The 19529-nt window shown below is 52.9% G+C and overlaps 1 protein-coding gene across 2 annotated transcripts in view; it reads right to left on the bottom strand.

Moving 5' to 3' along the window:
- LOC125135815 (B1 bradykinin receptor) overlaps positions 1-19529 on the bottom strand; it is a 55622-nt gene that overhangs the window by 21429 nt on the left and 14664 nt on the right. The window contains exons 2-3 of one of the 2 annotated variants that reach the window (XM_047796257.1): positions 6578-6687; positions 15-3466 (exon numbers count right to left, since the gene is read on the bottom strand). In XM_047796257.1, coding sequence (XP_047652213.1) covers positions 2377-3466; positions 6578-6651 — 1164 coding nt within the window. In that variant the 5' untranslated portion in view covers positions 6652-6687 and the 3' untranslated portion in view covers positions 15-2376. Of the gene's footprint in view, positions 1-14; positions 3467-6577; positions 6688-19529 lie in introns of those variants that run through there. The other variant, XM_047796258.1, reaches the window with a different exon arrangement.

The raw sequence follows: 19529 nt of genomic DNA, 5'->3' as shown, positions 1-19529 counted from the left end.
GAGAATGACGCAAAAAGGCCTCATCCATTTATTATGCTAGACAGAAAAGACACATGTGTACGCGGTTCAGCCATTTCTCCTCATTTGCGAAATGCTCCCTCTTTACAAAGGAAGAGCTTTTTGGGTCTTTCACAGGACAGACATTCTTCATCACGGAATCAACACAACCCAAGGGGCAACTCCTCTTCCACGGACAGGCTGCCCCTTAGACCACACACAGACCCTAAATGACCACTGAGAGCCCAGGGTTGTGATGCGGCTCTGCTCACAGGAGACTCTCAGATCATGCACACCTGCTGATGAAAGAGTGTCACACACTCCAAAGCCCAGTCCCCCCCCCCCATATGTTCATGGTTTAACTTCATTCTAATACCAAATCGTTCTTACTTCTTATTTCACCTGTTTTCTTTCTCCAGCTACAAGTCTGTATATTCATCGGGGCAGAAGATGGTTGGCAGGGGGAAAAAAAAAGAGGCTGGGATGGAGAGGAGATCATTTTTGACCCTTTCTCTCTCTTTTTTTGGCTGCACCCATGGCATATGGAAGTTCTCAGGCCAGGGACTGAATCCCAGCCACAGCTGCAACCTGAGCAGGTGCAGCGACAACGCTGCATCACAGTGGCAACTCGGACGCTTTCTCTTTTAAAATCCAGGGCAGGATTGCTTGGGATTTATGGGTTCTTTGTCATCTAATCTGCCTGGTCCTATAGGTGCTATCCTCCAGGGAGAGCCTGCCCCAAACCACCCATTTATTGAACAAGTGGGTGCTTCCCCGGCGCTGCCTACATTACCCTCTGTAGCTCCCGAACTCCAGGGCTATGGAGCGCCCCTCCCTGCCTCGACTCTAAGCAATTGTTGTTGGCGCCTGGGTGGTGCATTCTCCTTCTCTCTTTGTGGGCCGGCCACAGGAAGCAGGCTGCACACCCATAGAGAAAGAAGAAACAAATCTCCCAGAGGTCCTAGGGCTTGGGGCCGAGGCTGTCCATAAAGCCTCTGGCCAAGGACGCTTGGTCCAGCTTCTTCAGGCCTGACACCTGGTACCTGCCCCCTGCCCCGCCCATCACTGCCCGCCCCGCCCTCAGCCCCTCCCACAAGAGGTGGAGCCCTGGCCCCTGCGCAGTAGCCGCTTTGCGCCAATGACCTGCCGGAGGCGGGTTGGGGAGGGCCTTCTCCCATCTCCACCGAACAGGAGACCTTACCGAAAATGCGCGCGCGCGCGCGTGTGTGTGTGTGTGTGTGTGTGTGTCGGGGGTGGGGTGGGGGTGGGGCAGATTGATGGGAAGGGCAGGTGGTGGAAGGGAGCTAACATTACTGAACACCTATTATGTGTCAGACACTAATGGGTGCTTTACACAACCATTAGCTACCAGACCGATTCTACAGGCCTTTGGCTGAACCTGTGTCTTTCTCTTCGAGATGAATTTACTCCCGTTCTGTGGGCACAGTGACGCCTCACATTTACATAGCACCTTTCATGTGTCAAAGCACTTCCCTGCTTGTTACTTCCTTTATTCCCCACAACAACCTCGTCTTACAGAGGAGCAAACCCAGGCCGAGACGCAGCCGCGTGCAACTAGTTATCGGCAGAGCTGGGGCGTCTGCTTCTCGCCCCTCCAGCCCGCGCCGCCCATGGTGCCTTGCCCCACCGAGTCTTGAACCGCCTTCTGGCGGTTGCAGACCCTGAATTACCACGAGTCCGCAAGTTCCTTCAAGATGGAGACTGTATTTTCTTTTTCTTTTCTTACCCACGTAACTCGATGCTGTGTACACAGCAAGTGCTGCATAAGTGCTTATTGGCTTTCTTTGGCACCTTGTCTTTCCATGCAGGGAACAAAAAATCCTGGTCTCCGGGTTCTTACCGGGGATCTCAGGGTTTCACTTTCATTAACCTGAGACTCAGCCTCCAAAGTCCTAGCTGAGCGGTTTGAAGAAACCCGAGGCGAGATGGCAGCCGGGCCCACGCGTGGGGCACTCAGCCGCGGCACCAAAGCTGGGTGCTATCGCCCCTCCAGCCCGCGCCGCCCATGGTCTGAGCTGTCATGCTGGGGCAGGGTGGGACATCCCGTGGGAGGGAAGCTCAGTCACTCCGTCCCTGCCCCCAGGCTCCCTCCACTCCTGGGAAGGGGCGGACTGGCCCAGGGGTGGCAGCGAATCTGACCAATAACACTGGCATGTTATGGGCTGTTGGCTGTGCACCAGATCACGCCAACCTCCCGACACTGCTCCCTGCAACTTGGGCCGGTGGGGATTCCGCTCCTGGGTTTTACCGGAGACCCCAGACGCACCGCCCGAGGCCACGCACGGGATTTGCTGTCCACCAATGGTCATGCGCACGAGCAGCCCTGGCGGCTTCCGCTCCCCGGCTGCTCCGCGTCTCCTAGGAGAGTTTGTGGATCTGGCGCTCCACGGAGATGGAGGTCCGCAGCGTGCCCAGGGAATTCTCCGTCTGGCTGGGCTCGGACCCGCAGCCCACTTTCCCGCACAGCCGCCCGTACACCTCCCGCGACTTCTTGCGGAAGTGCTTGCCCACGATCACGTACACCAGCGGGTTGAGGCAGCTGTTGCTGTAGGCCACGTAGGAGGCGATCTGCGTGAGGACGTCGACCACGTGCTCGTCCCAGCAGCCCGAGAGGACGTCGAGGCGCAGCAGCGTGTCCAGGAAGGTGCTGATCTGGAAGGGCAGCCAGCAGACGACGAACAGCAGCAGCACGGCCAGGACCAGCACCGTGGCCTTCCTCTCCGTCTGGATCTCCTTGAACTTCTGCATCTCGTTGTTGCGCAGCACCTGCAGGATCTGCACGGTGCAGTAGGTGATGATGCTCAGGGGCAGCAGGAAGCCCACGGAGTTGAGGAGGATGTTGGTGAACACCATCCAGCTGCGCGAGGGGTACTTGATGATGCAGGCGGTGACGTTGTGGCCCTCGGCCGCGTACTCGTGCATGGTCCGGAAGGCCAGCATGGGCGAGCTCAGGAGCAGCGTGCAGCCCCAGATCACCAGGCTGTAGAGCTTGGCCCAGCGCACCCCGCGCATCCGGCCCATGGACATGGTCTTCACCAGGGCCAGGTAGCGGTCGATGCTGACCAGCATGAGGAAGCAGATGCTGCTGTAGAGGTTCATGTAGATCATGGTGTTCACGACGCGGCACAGGACCTCCCCAAAGAGCCAGTCGAAGTGGTTGGCGATGGTGATGGCCCAGAAGGGCAGTCCCAAGGCCAAGATCAGGTCGGCCATGGCCAGGTTGCCCAGGTAGATCTCCGCCACCGTGCAGCTGTTCTTGTGCAGGCAGAAGACGCTGAGGACAAAGATGTTCTCGAGGGCTGCCAGGAGGAAGAGGACCCAGAGGAAGGGGGCCTGGATGGTGTTGAGCCAGTTCCACCAGTCCGAGTGGAAGCAGCTGCTGCTCTGGGGCAGGGTCCCGTTGAGAGCGGGCTCCGGGACTTGCGAGGTGAGGTTGAGCATGTCGACGCTGAAAGAAAGCGGAAAAGAGGCGGTGACACCTCAAGGTTGCGGCAAGGAGAAACTACGGATGCAGGAGGAGGAGGGGTTGGAACTCAGGTCTCTGCTGTGCCGTGTTCAGGAACAGGACTGGCGCACCCGAGTCCTCGGGTCTTGCAAAGCTGCCTCTGCTCCTTGGGCTTAAACTGAGAGCTCGTGGTCTTCGCCTCCAGGCTCCACTGGGGTGTGTCCTTGGCCAGCATCCGTCTCCCACACTAACAAGCATGGGTCTTGGACCCTGGACCTCCTGGAAGCCTCCATGCTGGGAGGATCCATAGCACATTCCTTCCTTATCACCTGGGCCCCTCCCAAGGGAGCTGCTCTCTTTCTCCTTGTCCTGGCCTGGCTGTGGGTGAGTAATTTATTAGAGGAGAAGAATGCTATCAGGCCAGACAGGGAGATTCTGGCCTGGCTCTAAAACCGCAGCCTATCTGCCCACGCTCTGACTCCTCGAAGAAGGTTTTGGAACCTTCCATCAGCGTGGCATTGAGGATAGTCAGAGGTTGCTGGATGGAAAGGGAGGGCAGGAGTCTGGGATTCAGACAGTCCTCTGGGTTCAAATCCTGGCTCATTCATTAGTTGTGTGACCTTGGGTAAATTAACGAACCCCCCTGAAACTTAATGTCCTACCTTGTAAAATGGGAAGAACAAAATCCACGTCTCAGGGTCGTGGTGGGGATCTGAGACTGTGTACGCACTGGACACGGTTCCATAAATGTGAATAATTACCTATTTTTGGTGGCCTTATTAAAATAACCAATGTCAAACTCCAGCACCACGGTTTGCAGGTTCTTGCTCTTATGTTGGTGACTTGATCTTTGACCTACTGGCTCCTCTTTCATTCTGGGATGAGACTCAGGCCAGGGTGCAGCTCGATTTATGGAAGTCTGGCTGTTTTCTTTCTTTTTTTTTTTTTTTTGCTTTTTAGGGCTGCACCCGTGGCCTATGGAGGTTCCCAGGCTAAGGGTCAAATCGGAGCTACAGCTGCCGGCCTACACCACAGCCACAGCAATGCTGGATCCTTAACCCATTGAAAGAGGCCAGGGATCGAACCCGAAATGTCATGATGCCTTGTCGGATTCGTTTTCCCTGCACCACAACGGGAAATCCTGGAAGCGTTGCTCTTAAGGCTAATTCATCTCCACCTTCGGCAGAGAGGCTTCGGTGTTGGACAGACACCAGCTCCAATCCTAGCTGTGTGGTCTTGGGTAAATTGCTTGACCTTTCTGAGCTTCTATTTTGTTTTTTTTCTGGAGTAGAGCATCGCTCTCTCTTGACTTGCCTTGCGTGACCACGGCAAGGTTCAAATCAAAGAGCAGGTATGAAGACACATCAAAAAGCCAAAAGCATGATGCAGAGGGGGCAGGATTAACTGGGCCTTTTCCTGGCCCATGAGGGGATGAGGGAGGTGAGGTACAGGGGCTCTTCTTGGGGAGTTGATTGTTGGATAGGCTCATGCAGGAGGAGCTGAGCAACAGATTTTGGGAAAAAGTCTGCTGACTGCCTCTGGGATTTCCCAGGAAAAGCCCCTATGCGTCCTGGAAGGCTCTAGCTTTTTTTTTTTTTTTTTTTTTTTTTTCCCTTTTTAGAGCCGCACCTGTGGCATATGGAGGTTCCCAGGCCAGGGGTCCAATCAGAGCTGCAGCTGCCGGCCTACACCAGAGCCACAGCAACGCCAGACCCGAGCCGCGTCTGTGACCTACGCCACCGCTCATGGCAACGCCGGACCCTTAACCCACTGAGCAAGGCCAGGGATCGAACCTGCATCCTCAGGGATACTAGTCAGGTTCATGATCGCTGAGTCAGAAACTCCCTAAAAAGGTGGATTCTAATTCCTCTTCCAGGGAATGTGGCCAGACTGAGTGACTCGCTTCCCACCCAAGGTGGCTGTGACAGTGTGCAAGTTCCGAGATGCTGGCACAGAAGGCACTGCAGCCTCGTCCGTGGCCTCTTGGGTTGCTGGCTCCGGGGGAGGCCGGCTGCCAGGTTGGGAGGACCCTTGAGCTACCACGTGGAGAGGCTCCATGGAGAGCAGCCCACCGGCCGCTTTGGATGTGGATGCCCCGGCCCCAGGGAAGCCTTTGGTTGTTTCTAGTCCCCCAGCCTTTGAGGCTTCCCGCCGAGGCCCCAGACATCATGGAACAGAGGCAAGCCATCCCCACTGGCGCCCTAATCCTGACCCATGGAAACTGGTGGGCTTCTCTCAGAGGCTCTGAAGGTAAGACCCCCCTCCCAGCCCTGCCTTACTGGTCCTCTTGGTCCAGCCTTTGGTCCCATTTGGCCCCATTATCTCTTTCCTCAGTGCCCCAGACTTGGGGAGTGGTCTCTCATGGTCTCGCTCTCTGGACACTCAAGGGTCACACCAGACGCTACTTCATTCCCTGGCAAGGCAGTCCTAGCTAATGGGATGGCACATGGCTCAGAGCTGGCTCTGAGAAGCCACAGAACCATCAGAAGGTGCCTGGGTGGGGGCCTGATGAGGAGTTACAGGACCCGGGTTCACGGCCCTGGCTGACGGGGCCGTCTGATCATTTCCATGATGGCCCATACCTGCCCGGGGGCTGAGGGGCCCGGGCCGAGCCCCACGCCCCTTTGTCCTCCTGTCACTGCCCCCTGCCCCCCTTGGGACTTCCCCTCCCTTTCCTCTGTTTCCACCCCTCCCCCACCCCCTTCTCTCTTTAGAGTGTCCTGACCGTCCCCAAAGGTTAGCGACATTGCGTCTCCATGGAGACGTGGCACATCTCTGTCCGATTTCTTGTGTTGCCTTTAGAGTTTCCTCTCTTCCTTTCCACGTTCATCCGGGGTCTCTCAGCCTTGGCCACCAGGAATGTGTCCTTCTCCTCCTGCACGCCCACCCCCCAAACAGCACCATCCGCCCCCTCTGGCCCTGACAGGCCTCCGGGGATGTGAACCCTGGCCTCGCCAGCCCTGAAGCATTTTTGTCTTTGGACCTAACATTGCCTGTTGTCTCCACTGTGGTCCCGGAGAGAAGGGTGGCGCTCTCCTAGGTGGTCCCCAGACTGATTGCCCCCCGCCCCGCCCCGCCCAATAAATAATAAATTGAGGAATCCCTCGGACTCACCCAAAAGAGGCAGCGGTGGGCACGGTGTCCTTATGAACAGACAGGAACATTGGTTCCTTCCAGGCAGAGAACATCTGGACGCAGAGGACGTGAGCGGGGGCCCCGCCGGGCTGATGGGAGGAGAAAAGCTGTTAGATGGTGGGTCTGGGGACCGTAAAACAGACGCCTTCTCCACTAGGGAAGGGACGCAGAGGCCTTCACTGAACTGACGAATATTTATTAAGCTTCCACCCCACACTGGGTGCCAGGACGGGAGGTGAGAACAGGCACAGTGTCTGCCCTCCCGGAGCTTTTGTGGAGAAGCCAGACATTACTGAAACACTAAATTAGAGAAAACTGACATAGGTGCTCTGAAATAAAATGCACAAGTCCTGTGACACTGGAAGGCGGGGTTCTAAACCCGCATGAGGCACAGGCTGAGGGGATATCTATTATGAGACCCGAGAGTGAGCAGGGGTCAGCTGAGTGAAAGGATGGCAGCAGAGAGGATGTCTGGGAGAGGGAGCAGAAGGTGCAAAGGCCCTGGGGCAGGAAGAAGCTTGAGGCGCATGCGTGTTGGGCCCTGGGGGCTGCTGAGGGACGGGACTGGGGTGGAGTGGAAGCAGGGAGACTGTTCGCAGGTGCTGCTCACTATTTAGGCACAGGGTGATGGAGCCTGGGGAGGATGAACTGCAGAGGTGCTTAGGAAGGCAGACTGATGGGTCTGGTGCAAGACTGGACATGCAGAGTTTGGGGATGAGGGTGGGGAAGGGACCAAGGATGCTGCCATCTGCTCCCAGTGCTGCCATCTCCTACGAAGGGGTTGAAGAGGGAGGGCTGACTTGGAGAGAGAGGGTCACGTGTTTAGACTTGAACCTGTAAGACGGAGGAGCTTTAGACACCGGCGGCAGGAGCTCCAGGGAGGGGGCCGGGCTGGAGGACAGGTCCACCCTGATGCAGTAGAGGCGCATTAGACACAGGATCTCCAGAGGGTTTCCAAGCCACTGGCAGGGTCACGGCTACAGCGTGCCCTCCAGTTCTGAGCTGAGCCCACACCTGAACCCCGAGGAAAGGTGGAACGCTTTCTGCCCAGGGGGGCTCGCCCTGACACAGCCTCTCTCTCCCTCTTCAAGTTCAGCTGCCTCGCATGTGGAGAGGTGGGCAGCGGCTGGACGCTTGCCTTGCAGGAGAGGAAACGAGGTGCAGAGAGATGGGGTGACTTGTCCAAGTGCCACTGCTGGCAAGACCTGGAAGTGGGGCTTCAACCTTTCTGGTGCCAGACCTTGAGCTCTGGCCAGTGTCTCACTGCTGTCTGGGCAGGATGTGAGAGCTGGGCACGTGTGTGTGTGAGTGTGTGCACGTGCATGCTTGTGTCTTTATTTGTTTAGACCATGCCTGCAGCATGCAGAAGTTCCCAGGCTAGGGACTGAACCCGTGCCACAGCAGTAACTTGAGACACAGCAGTAACAATGCCAGATCCTTAACTACTGAGCCACCAGGGAACTCCTATGTGAGTGTGTGTGTGTGTGTGTGCGGGTGTGTGTCTCGAGTGCCCAAACCTAGCATGCAGCTGCTCCTCAGCTAGAGGAGTCTATGCAAATCCCAGCACCTAATGCAGCTCCACGTGCCTAATGCAGCTTGAGATAAATTAGCCAAAGTTCTGGGGATTTGAATACATTAGGGAAACAAACAAACAAAAACCCCTGGCCTAGTCAGTAGGACAGTAAGCAGAAGGTATTCCATTAACACCCAGAAGAGCTTTCTCTAAACCCCGAGCTGAGTTGAGGTCAGGATTGTGAACTCGTAAGAGATGCAATGCACAGCAAATCCTTTTGATTCTTCCAAGAGGTGGGTTGCGGGAAGTGAAGAAAGACCTAGCAGAATGGGGTTTTTTTGTTTGTTTGTTTTTGTTTGGTTGGGTTTTTTTTTGGCCTCACCCTTGGCCAGCAGAAGTTCCCAAGCCGGGAATGAACCCACGCTACAGCAGTGACCTGAGCTGCAGCAGTGACAATGCCGGATCCTTAACCCATTGAGACCACCAGGGAACTCCTAGAATGCTTTTCTGAGGGGCTCTGCCAGAAAGAAAATTCTACTGGGGGTCAGAGGTCATGTCATGTGTTCAAAGCATTCATTTCTCAACAGGGATTATTGAGTATTTTTCCACTGCTGGGAACTCGGTGGAAGAATGAAGTGGGCATCCCCTGTCCCCGTGGGGTCCTGTCCAGTGTAGGGACCTCAGGCTGCCCGCAGGGCCTGCCACGTCCACCCAGACAGTGACAGCACACAGGTAACTCTGCTGGCTCTCCCTGGAGAAGGGGCGGCCTTCCCTCAAGGCCTACCTGGGGGTCCCCAGATCTGGTGGATCCGAATTGTTTGCTAATGGCGGTAAACTCTGCTCATTTTCAAAACGCAGTTGAGGGCTTTTCTCCCTCCGATGTGCAGAGAGCAGGAGGGTTGAGGATCCCAGAGAAGCTGGGAGCCTGCAGCAACGGACTCCAGTTTGCTGCATTGGGTGAGACGGGGCGTGTGTATGGGGAGGCCCCCCAACCACCACCACCAGCTCGGGACTGTGGGGACCATGGCTTGAGGTCACTGCCCTCTGGCTTCCCATGGGCTTTGGCCCTGGGCTGCCCGCAGGAGGCTGAGGAAGGGCCCTGGCTCCCAGCTCCAGGTCCGTGGGGCCCACGCACAGCTCCTGCCAGGGAACCTCTCCAGCTCGAAGGCCGGAGCTTCTGGAAACTGCCCCCTCCTCTTGCTGGCTCTAATCTCAGGGGTAGGGGTCATCTGAGGCCCCTGCGGAGCCCCGACCAGCGGGGCCCCCACATGCTGTCCACGCTCTGGCAAGAGACCCTCTGGTGAAAGTGTCCTCGGTTTAGCCAGTGTGACGGTGCCTCCTCTTTCCTGCTGGGACAGAGACCGTGTGCGAGACGCCAAGCCCTGGTGTTTTGAAGCCAAAGGCTTCTCCTTTGTCTCCCAGGCCTCCCCTCCATCTCAAAACGCTGAGTCCAGAGTTAGTGACTACGAAATTTTGTTACAGACGAAAAATACAACGCGTTAGAGCAGTCTCCACGATGTGCTGTCCTGCCTCGGCCCACTAGCGGATTACTAATGCTTACTTTAGTCAGAGGTCTGTTGCACCTAGAGTCCAGCTTTTCACAAACGATCTCTTCCTTAATTGCTTTTTTTTTTTTTTGTCTTTTTAGGGCGCGGCATATGGAGGTTCCTAGGCTAGGGGTCGAATCGGAGCTGTAGCCACCGGCCCACACCACAGCCACGCCAGATCCGAGCCGCGTCTGCGACCTACACCACAGTTCACGGCAATGCCAGATCCTTCACCCACTGAGCAAGGCCAGGGATGGAACCTGCGACCTCATGGTTCCCAGTCAGATTCATTAACCACTGCGCCACGACGGGAACTCCTCTTGAGATTATAAATTCCGATGTTAGAGAACTATTTAAGGGACTGGGGGGGGGCATGGGGGGGCACATCAGCAAGAGGCTACTGGTGTGGTCGGGAGTGCAGTTCTCTGGATGTGATGGTGAGGGGGTCCTCTTGGGGGTGGGGGGTGACCCAGCCCCCCACCCCCCACCCCGACTCTGATCCTCATGGCTGGGGTGCGGGTGATGAGGCGATGACTCTGCAGCTGGGCTTTCCCTGAATTCTTGAAACTGAAGCTTTAGAAGAAACATCCAACATTCTGAAACATCCTGATTCACTGGGAATCTATCTCCCTCCGAATATGGTCCAAGAAGACTTACTTTGAAAGTATTTCCTTTTGCTGATTCACATAAACCCTGGCTCTCTGGGCTGTCAGGATCAATTTCACTTTAGTCTCCGAGGGAGTCTGCTTTGGTTCCCCAAGAATCCGTGTCTGAAGGGCTCTCAGGCTGTGGCTGCCCCAGGACACACAGCATCACTTTCTCAAGGGACAAGTATGCCTTGTATGGAGCCCCTGGCCCGGCGGCCAACCCGTATCCAGGATGTTGTGGCTGGTGCTGGAGCCAGGAGGTACTTCCCAAAGCCAGGGTTGGGCACTGGATGTAAATAACCCTGAACCACTGAGTCACTCCTCTGGGTGAACCAGGGAAAAAGTCTCTGGTGGGGCTGTGTGTCCTCAACACCTCTTTGGTGTTTGTAAACACCCCCCCCAACCCCCCACCCCGGCTTTCAACAAAGACAGCAGGTCCAGGGCCTGGGCTGGCCGCCTAAATCTAGCCAGCCCTAAACAGCTTTGTTTATAGTCCATTGTATTTATTTTTACAGAGTTTTTGTGTGTGCCTGACAAATGATGCTGTTTTCCTTTTAAGCTGGTGCTATGGAGGTGCGGTTCAGAGAGAGTCACTATTCACCGGCTGTACGGGTGACACTGAGGTCAAAGCTTATGCGTGGGGAATGACCGAGAGAAGGAAACACAGCCTGAGGGGCCGGCTGGGAACTCCGGTCACACACAGGAGGCCCAGCCTGGTGCTCCAGCTTATGGGCTCTGGAGCCAGACCTGGGATTGGGTCCCCCTCCATCGGGGGGTTATTTAACCTCGTGGGGCCTTTTTCTCAACTATAAAAAGGGGGGGGTGTCAACGCAGGCAGAGGTGAGGAGTCAGTGAGTGAATACGTGTCAAATGCACGAAGCGCGCAGTGAGTGTGGCCCGGATGGATGTTGCCCTCGCTACCTCTGTGCCCCCTGCAATCCTCCCTCCCCATCTGCTTCAGCCACACTGGGGGATGAGGGGGTGGAGATGGGACAGTCCCTTCGCGGGCTGCTCTCCCGCCCACAGTCTCAGCTGAGGTTCACAGACACTGTCCACACCTGGATAGAGAGACCAGGGTGTCACCTGTTGGTCCAGGGGACCCCTTGCGATTGCACAGTTCTAGCCTCTGTTTGGGGGGGGGTGGCTTTTCCCCTTTTACCTTTTTTTTTTCTTTTCATTTTAGGGCTGCACCTGGGGCACATGGAGGTTCCCAGGCTAGGGGTCTAATCGGAGCTGTAGTTGCCCGCCTACGCCACAGCCACAGCAGTGCAGGATCCAAGCTGCATCTGTGACCTGTACCACAGCTCACATCAACTCGGGGTCCTTAATCCGCTGAGCAAGGGGTTAGGGGTTGAACTGGAGCTTCAGCTGTCAGCTTCACCACAGCCACAGCAACACCAGATCTGAGCCGTGTCTGTGACCTACAGCTCATGGCAACGCTGGATCCTTGACCGGCCGAGTGAGGCCAGGGATCGAACCCGCAACCTCATGGTTCCTAGTCAGATTTGTTTCCACTGCGCCACCACGGGAACTCCCCCTTTTACCTTTTGCATCCCCTCTTGCCATGAGAGCGCGTGTGTGTGTGTGTGTAATCACACGTGCATGAGACTGTGCAGCTGTCTGTCCCATTCTATTAGATACACTTGCCTTGCTCACCTTCCCACGCTCCGCCATCCCTGCTGCGGTGCTTTGCACATCTCCAACTGGTGGAGAACATTTGCTCCATAAGTTAAAATCTCTCGGACCACCCAGCAAAGGTCAAGTTAGAGAAGGACAGAACCAAGGGTCCTGAATCCCAGCTCAGGCCCCTTTCCCGGAAACCTCCCTGGAATAGACGTGTTGCTCTACAATCCACTTCACATGACCGCTGGGTAAGGATGCGAGCTGCAGACGGTCATAAAGGTCACTTCGGGGCACAGTCAATACTGGGGGGCCGGGGAGGTGATGGGACCTCACGCATCCAATCAGCCGCAATACCAGGAAGAAGTGTGGCCTGAGCACAGTTTCCGAGGGGCTTTTTCCTGAGGAAAGGCCAGCGCGGTCTTAGGAAAAAGATGAGGTTCTGGGAAGTCAACCTCTGTTCCGGGAACACCTCGAGAGAGCTGAATCAGACCCATTCGGTCTTAGACATGTGTGTGGCCCCTTCTGGCATCTGGACACTTTATGGGCCTGGAATGTTTTGGAAAGATTTACAGGGCTGGGGTGAGGTGGCGGGGGGTGCGGGGGGGAAGGCTTGAGAAGAGGGGCCCCTCCTCCACCCCGTTTTCTGCAGCCCAGGACAGGGCATGCCCCGCCACCCGCACCGCCCCGGGGCTCAAGTTAGTTCCTGTTTCTGTGGTTAGGTTATCTGTTCAGCACAATGCTTTGTTTCTCTCTTCTCCAACTGGGTTCTGTAGGGGTTTTTTTGGTGTGTGTGTGTGTGTGTGTGTGTGTGTGTCTTTTGAGGGCCACACCCAAATCATATGGAAGTTTCCAGGCTAGGGGTCGAATCAGAGCTACATCTGCGACCTTACACCACAGCCACAGCAACAGTGGATTCTTAACCCACTGAGCGAGGCCAGGGATCAAACCTGCTTTCCTCATGGATACTAGTCAGGTTCTTCACCCCTGAACCACAGCGGGAACTCCGGATTCTGTAGCTTTACGAAGGAGCACCTTCATCTGAAATCCTCGTACCACTCTTTCCCCTTAAAAAAAAGTAACAACTCCCTTTTGTTTTTAAAAGATCATATAGGCAAGTAAAGAGCCTTGAAAAATACTAGAATCTCCCAGAGTTTTATCCCCCCACAGCTCCCTTCATATTCACGTTCAACCAGCCTTTCATCGCCTGTGGTTTCACACAGAATATCATATCAAGGGATTTTTTTCTCTGTGGTTCCATGGCTGTCATAAGAATGCCTTTAAAGAAGGCATGGTATTTGTTTATTGTCATTTATCAAGCCGTTCCTTGACTCGATCCCTTTCTATGTAATGTATTTCATGAGGCCCCAGCCACAGTGACCCCCGTCCACTCCTGAGGAATATTTCTTGCGTTCCCACCACCTCTGCCTTGGCTGGGGCTGCCCTCTCTGAATGCCCTTCCCCTCTTCTGCCTCCTGCAGTTGAGACCAGCTCAGGCACCAGCCCTTCCATGGAGCCTCCCAGATGCCCTGTGATGGTTGATTTTATGTGTCAGCCTGTCCAGGTCCAGCCCCCGGTTTTTCAGTCTAATACGGATCTGGGTGTTGCAAGGCACGTGGTTGATGCCACTGAAGTCCGTAATCAGGGACTTTAAGACTTTACGTAAGGGAAATTATCTGCCGTTATCCGGGTGCACCTTAAGAGCTGAACTGGGGTTTCCCAGCAGCAACAGCAGAAATTCCACTTGGGAAGAGCAGCTTCAATCCACGCCCGTGTTCTGGCTTGCCTCTCCTGGCCTTATATGGCTTCTGGACTTGCCCAGCCAGCCCTAGCCAATCCCTTGCAATAAATCTGTTAACACGGATTTCCTATGGGCTCCTTTCCTCTGTTTTTTTTTTTTTTTTTTGTCTTTTTGCTATTTCTTTGGGCCGCTCCTGCGGCATATGGAGGTTCCCAGGCCAAGGGTCAAATCGGGGCTGTAGCCCCCGGCTTACACCAGAGCCACAGCAATGCGGGATCTGAGCCATGTCTGCAACCTACACCACAGCTCATGGCAACGCCAGATCCTTAACCCACTGAGCAAGGCCAGGGATCGAACCTGCAACTTCATGGTTCTTAGTTGGATTCGTTAACCACTGCGCCACAACAGGAACTCCTCCTTTCCTCTGTTGAATGCACTCGAGCAGTGGGGGTCCCTCCCTCCTTTTCCCCCTCCCCCTTCTCTGTAATATATATTTAGAGCAGGTCTCTTAGAGATGCTTGCATGGCTTCTTGCTTTCTCTGTGGCGTGCCTGTCATCTATTAGGTGCTCAATAAACGATTGTTGACTGACTGGTAGACAGCAAGGTGATCCTTACTTCTCTTTTTGTCCTGAGCAGATACATCTGCAGGGTAGAGGCAAAGGAAAACGGAAGAGCTTTCTGGGCGCCCTGGCTGTCACGTCCTCAAGACCGCACTGTGTGGTTGACATATCATCATTCCCATATACCAGACAAGAGGGCAGAGGCTTGGCAAGGTAGCCTGAGATGGTTCAAGCTCACACAGCTAGCTAGAGGCAGGGCCAGGATTCAAACCCAGGTCTGCCTGAGTCCAAACCCCAAGGCACTTCTCTTGCATCAGAGGGCTTCCCCTCCCTCAGAATTCTGCTACGAGGCATCCCTGTGGACTAGGGGAGGGATTCAGTGGGCTTGCAGGTCTGGCTGTCTCTGGCCAGGAGGGGGCGCAGTGACTTCATCCTTCAAGGGAAGAAGTTCAGTGCAGGCGGCTGCAGACTGGCAGTTTAGACCAGGGCTCAGCTGGCCCTATGGGGGTGGCTGGGGCATCAGCACGGGGCTGGAATTGGCAGCCCGAGGGCCTTGGTCACTGAAGTCTTTTGAGGATGCAGGTTTGGGGGACAGGAAACCTCTGTCTCAATCTTGCCAGTCGCTTGTGGTTTGTTGAGTGGAGCTTAGAGGGGCAAGCCACTGTATGTGTGTGTGTGCACGCGCGCGCGTGTGTGTGTGTAAGAGCATGGGTTGGGTGCCCGTGTGTGTGTGTGTGTGTGTGTGTGTGTGTGTGTGTGTGTGTAAGAGCATGGGTTGGGTGCCCGGAGATGTCGCCAAGGAGTTGGAAAGACAGGGGACCTGGGGTTTCATGACTGAGGTCCAACCAGGTCAGAATTCCAGCTCTAACACTTACCAGCTGTATGACCCTGGACAGGCTGGCGACCCCCTCAGGACCTCAGTTTCTTCATCTGTCAAATGGGGAACTAACAGCACCCACTTTGTAGCTAGGGGTCAAATCAGAGCTACACCTGCTGGCCTACACCACAGCCACAGAAACCCCAAATCTGAGCCGTGTCTGTGACCTACACCACAGTCACGGAAACCCTGGATCCTTAACCCACTGAGCAAGGCCAGGGATTGAACCCACATCCTCATGGATACTAGTTGGGTTCGTTACGGTTGAACCTCCCTTGACACACTTTCAATGTTCTAGACACGGCAGGGTTTCCTTCCTTTCTGCTCTATATCGGGTTTCTGCAAACGGTTTGATTGGACTTCCGCTTAAGAAAACATTCTATACACACCACTGTTACACAGAGTAGATAACCAACAAGGACCTGCTGTATAATAGTCAACATTTTGTAAGAACCTATAAGGGAAAAGAATCGGAAAAAGAATGCACACATTTGTACATGTGTAACTGAAATACTGTGCCATACACCTGAAACTAACACGGCATTGTGTGTACATAAAACAATGAAAATGTTCAACTGACCCCCAGCTCCTCATGACAGAGGGGGAAACTGAAACCAGGAGAGGGGAGAAAATGCCTAAAGCCACATAACGAGTAAATGCCGGCCTGCAAGAGCCGTGGCCTGGCCTGTCTCCTGCTGCAGTCCCTTTTAGGGGTCTGTCCAGGCAGAAGTGACCAGAGGCCTGGACACACTCACAGGCTGAGGGGATGTCTTTTGTTTTATTTTTGAATATTAATGTTTTAATTTTATGTTTAAAAGGGTTTTTTTGGTTCTTTTTTTTTTTTTTAAGGCTGCACCTGTGGCATATGGAGGTTCCCAGGCTAGGGGCTGAATCAGAGCTGCAGCTGCCAGCCTACACCACAGCCACAGCAATGCCGGATCCTTCACCTGCTGAGCGGGGCCAGGGATGGAACCCACATCCTCAGGGATACTAGTCAGGTTCTTAACCTGCTGAGCCACAACGGGAACTCCTGAGTATTAACATTTTAAAAACTGAAGTATAGTTGCTATATAATGCTGTGTTAATTTCTCCTATATAGCGAAATGAATCATATATATGCATATATATATATACACACACACTCTTTTAAAAATATTCTTTTTCGTTATTGTTTATCATGAGACGTTGAATATAGTTCTCTGGGCTATACAATAGGATCTTATGGATTATTCATCTTATATATGCAACAGTTGGCATCTGCTAACCCCAATCTCCCACCCCATCCCTCCCTCAACCCCCTCCCCCTTGGCGGCTGCAAGTATGTTCTCTAGCCCAGGGGTCCTCTTAATTGAAACATGGATTTTGTCCTTCCAGCCCACTTGGAAACAGTTATATTTATATAACTCGTTGATACCCCGATCAGTTCTAGATGCTCATAGAGATAGGCAGATACAGATTTAGAGGTAAGTTAGTCTGTTTGGTGCCTGCTCCCTACTAATCAGCTTCAGTGTAGAAAGGGCAGCAAATAGAAATCCATGTCGGATAAAATATGCCATGTCCTCTCTCAAAGTAAAGTTACAAAAAGGTGGACACGGACACCCAGAGATGGTGGGCCTTCTCCCAGGACACACAGCCCTTTGGTGGCAGAGCTCAACCTTGAACCCAAGTCCTGGAATTCTGATAGATACCTAGGCCCGTTGTTTGTCTGTTTTTTTCATCATCCCACAGCTACCCCCATTCCACGTAGAAGGCAGGGCTGCGTGCTAATATCTGACTGTGAACATGTTCAATACCCAAACCTTGGCGTTCCCGTCGTGGCGCAGTGGTTGACGAATCCGACTGGGAACCATGAGATTGAAACGAATCCGACTAGGAACCACGAGATTGTGGGTTCGATCCCTGGCCTCGCTCAGTGGGTTAAGGATCTGGCATTGCCGTGAGCTGTGGTGTAGGTCACAGACGTGGCTCAGATCCCGCGTTGCTGTGGCCATGGTGTAGGCTGGTGGCTACAGCTCCGATTCGACCCCTAGCCTGGGAACCTCCATATGCCGTGGGTGCGGCCCTCAAAAGACAAAAGAAAAAAAACCCCAAACCTTATACTCCCAGCCCACGCAAAGGTGTGGCGGGACACACACCTAAACCTTAAGAGCAGCTGCCTTTGCGTGATTACAAAGAGGTCCCTCTGGGAGAAAATATTTGCAAATGATGGGACCAATAAGGGCTTCATTTCCCAAATACACAAACGACTCATATGACTCAATAACAAAAAACAAACACCCCAATCAAAATATGGTCAGAAGACCTAGGCACACATTTCTCCAAAGAAGACATACAGATAGCCAACAGGTACATGAAAAGATGCTCAACAACGCTAGTTATTGGAGAAATGCAAATCTAAACAGCAACGAGGTACCACCTCACACCAGTCAGAATGGCCATCAGTAACATGTCTACAAATAACAAATGCTGGAGAGGGGGTGCAGAGAAGGGGCCCCTCCTACAGTGTCAGTGGGACTGTAAGTTGGCACAGCCACTATGGAGGACATTATGGAGGTTCCTCAAAAAACTAAAAATAGAGTTGCCACAGGATCCAGGAATCCTACTCCTAGGCATCTATCTGGAAAAAACTAAAATTCAAAGCAATACAGGCACCCCTATGTTGACAGCAGCACTATTCACAACAGCCAAGACATGGAAACAACCCAAGTGTCCACTGACAGATGAAGGGAAAAAGAAGACATGGTACATATATACAATGGAATACTACTCAGCCATGAAAAAGAATGAAAGAGTGCCATTTGCAGCAACATGGACGGACCTAGAGACTCTCATACTATGTGAAGTAAGTCAGTAGACAAAGACAAATACCATATGATATCACTTATATGTGGAATCTAAAATATGGCACAAAACAGAAAGAAATGCACAGACATAGAAAACACTCTTATGCTTTTACCAAATGGGAATGAGGGGAGACAGATAAATTAAGAATGCAGGATTAACGGGTACAAACTACTATCTATAAAAGAGATAAACAATAAGGTCTTACTGTTTAGCACAGATATTCAATATCTTATAATAAACTACAATGGGAAAGAATCTTTAAAAAGTATATATATGATATCACTTATATCTGGAATCTAATATATGGCACAAATGAACCTTTCCGCAGAAAAGAAAATCACGGACCTGGAGAATAGACTTGTGGTTGCCAAGGGGGAGGGAGAGGGAGTGGGGTGGATGGGGAGCTTGAGGTTCATAGATGCAAACTATTGCCTTTGGAGTGGATTAGCCACGAGATCCTGCTGTGTAGCGCTGGAAACTAGGTCTGGTCACACATGACGGAGCATGATAATGTGTGAAAATAGAATGTGTACATGTATGTGTAACTGGGTCACCTTGCTGTACAGTGGAAAATAGACAACACTGTAAACCAGCTATAAAGGAAAAAAATAAAAATCGTAACAAAAAAGTATATTATATATATATATTATATATATGTATAAAACGGAATCACTTTGCTGTACACCAGAAATTAACACAGTATTGTAAATCAACTATACTTCAACCAAAAAAATTTTAAATTCCCACTTTCCTGTATATTCAGGTGGTTTTGTCAAGAGCATGCAAATAATTTATAACGGGAGGAAACAAATTTTGCAAGAGAGCAAAAGCAAAACCCATGTAGGGCCCAGAGGGAGCATGTGTTCAAGAAAAGCCTTTGCTCAGGAGTGGCTCAGGCTTGGTGAGCTGAAGATGCTTATTTCCCCGTTGACTCTCCAGCTCCCTGAAGCTCCTGGTAGCTCTGTGGGTGGCCCTGGCCCTGCCAGGGCAGGAGGAGAGGACAGCTGGCCTGGGGCTTCCACCACGTGCAAGTGTGTGCCGTGCGTGACCTGTCTTCTCAGCCAGCGTGGTTTATAAAACCCGGGGAGGAAGACACAATAAATGGAGATTTTGAGCCAACCACACAGAAACAACAATTCTTCGTGGCACGAAGTGGTTTGGGTCACAGGATGCCCTCGGCTCCGAAGGGACTGGTACCCGTTCGTCTCCCAGAAGTGGCCTCCCTGCCTATTCAGTCATTCAGTCATTCAACAAACTTCTAGTCCCCATATGCTTGCCACGCTCAGAGTGAGATATGCTGAGTAGCTTCAACTATCCAGGCAGTGTTCCAATGTCCTACTGTCTCATGCATTTCATCTTTTTTCTTTTTTCAGTTATTTTCTTGAATCAGGATCCAAATTACTTCACGCATTGGGTTAGTTGATAGGCCACTCGTTTCTTTTAAGGTATAGTTTTCCTGCTATCTTTCCTTCTGTCTGTTCTTCCTTATTAAGTTCATTGAATTTACCTGTCAATGAATCCTGGTTGTTCTACAGAGTTTCCCACAGTCTAGAGCAGTGTCGTGCAACAGAAATATAATAT

Source organism: Phacochoerus africanus, chromosome 9 (assembly GCF_016906955.1).
Source record: "Phacochoerus africanus isolate WHEZ1 chromosome 9, ROS_Pafr_v1, whole genome shotgun sequence".
Lineage (NCBI taxonomy): Eukaryota > Metazoa > Chordata > Mammalia > Artiodactyla > Suidae > Phacochoerus > Phacochoerus africanus.
This window is presented reverse-complemented; position numbering and strand designations above follow the sequence as displayed.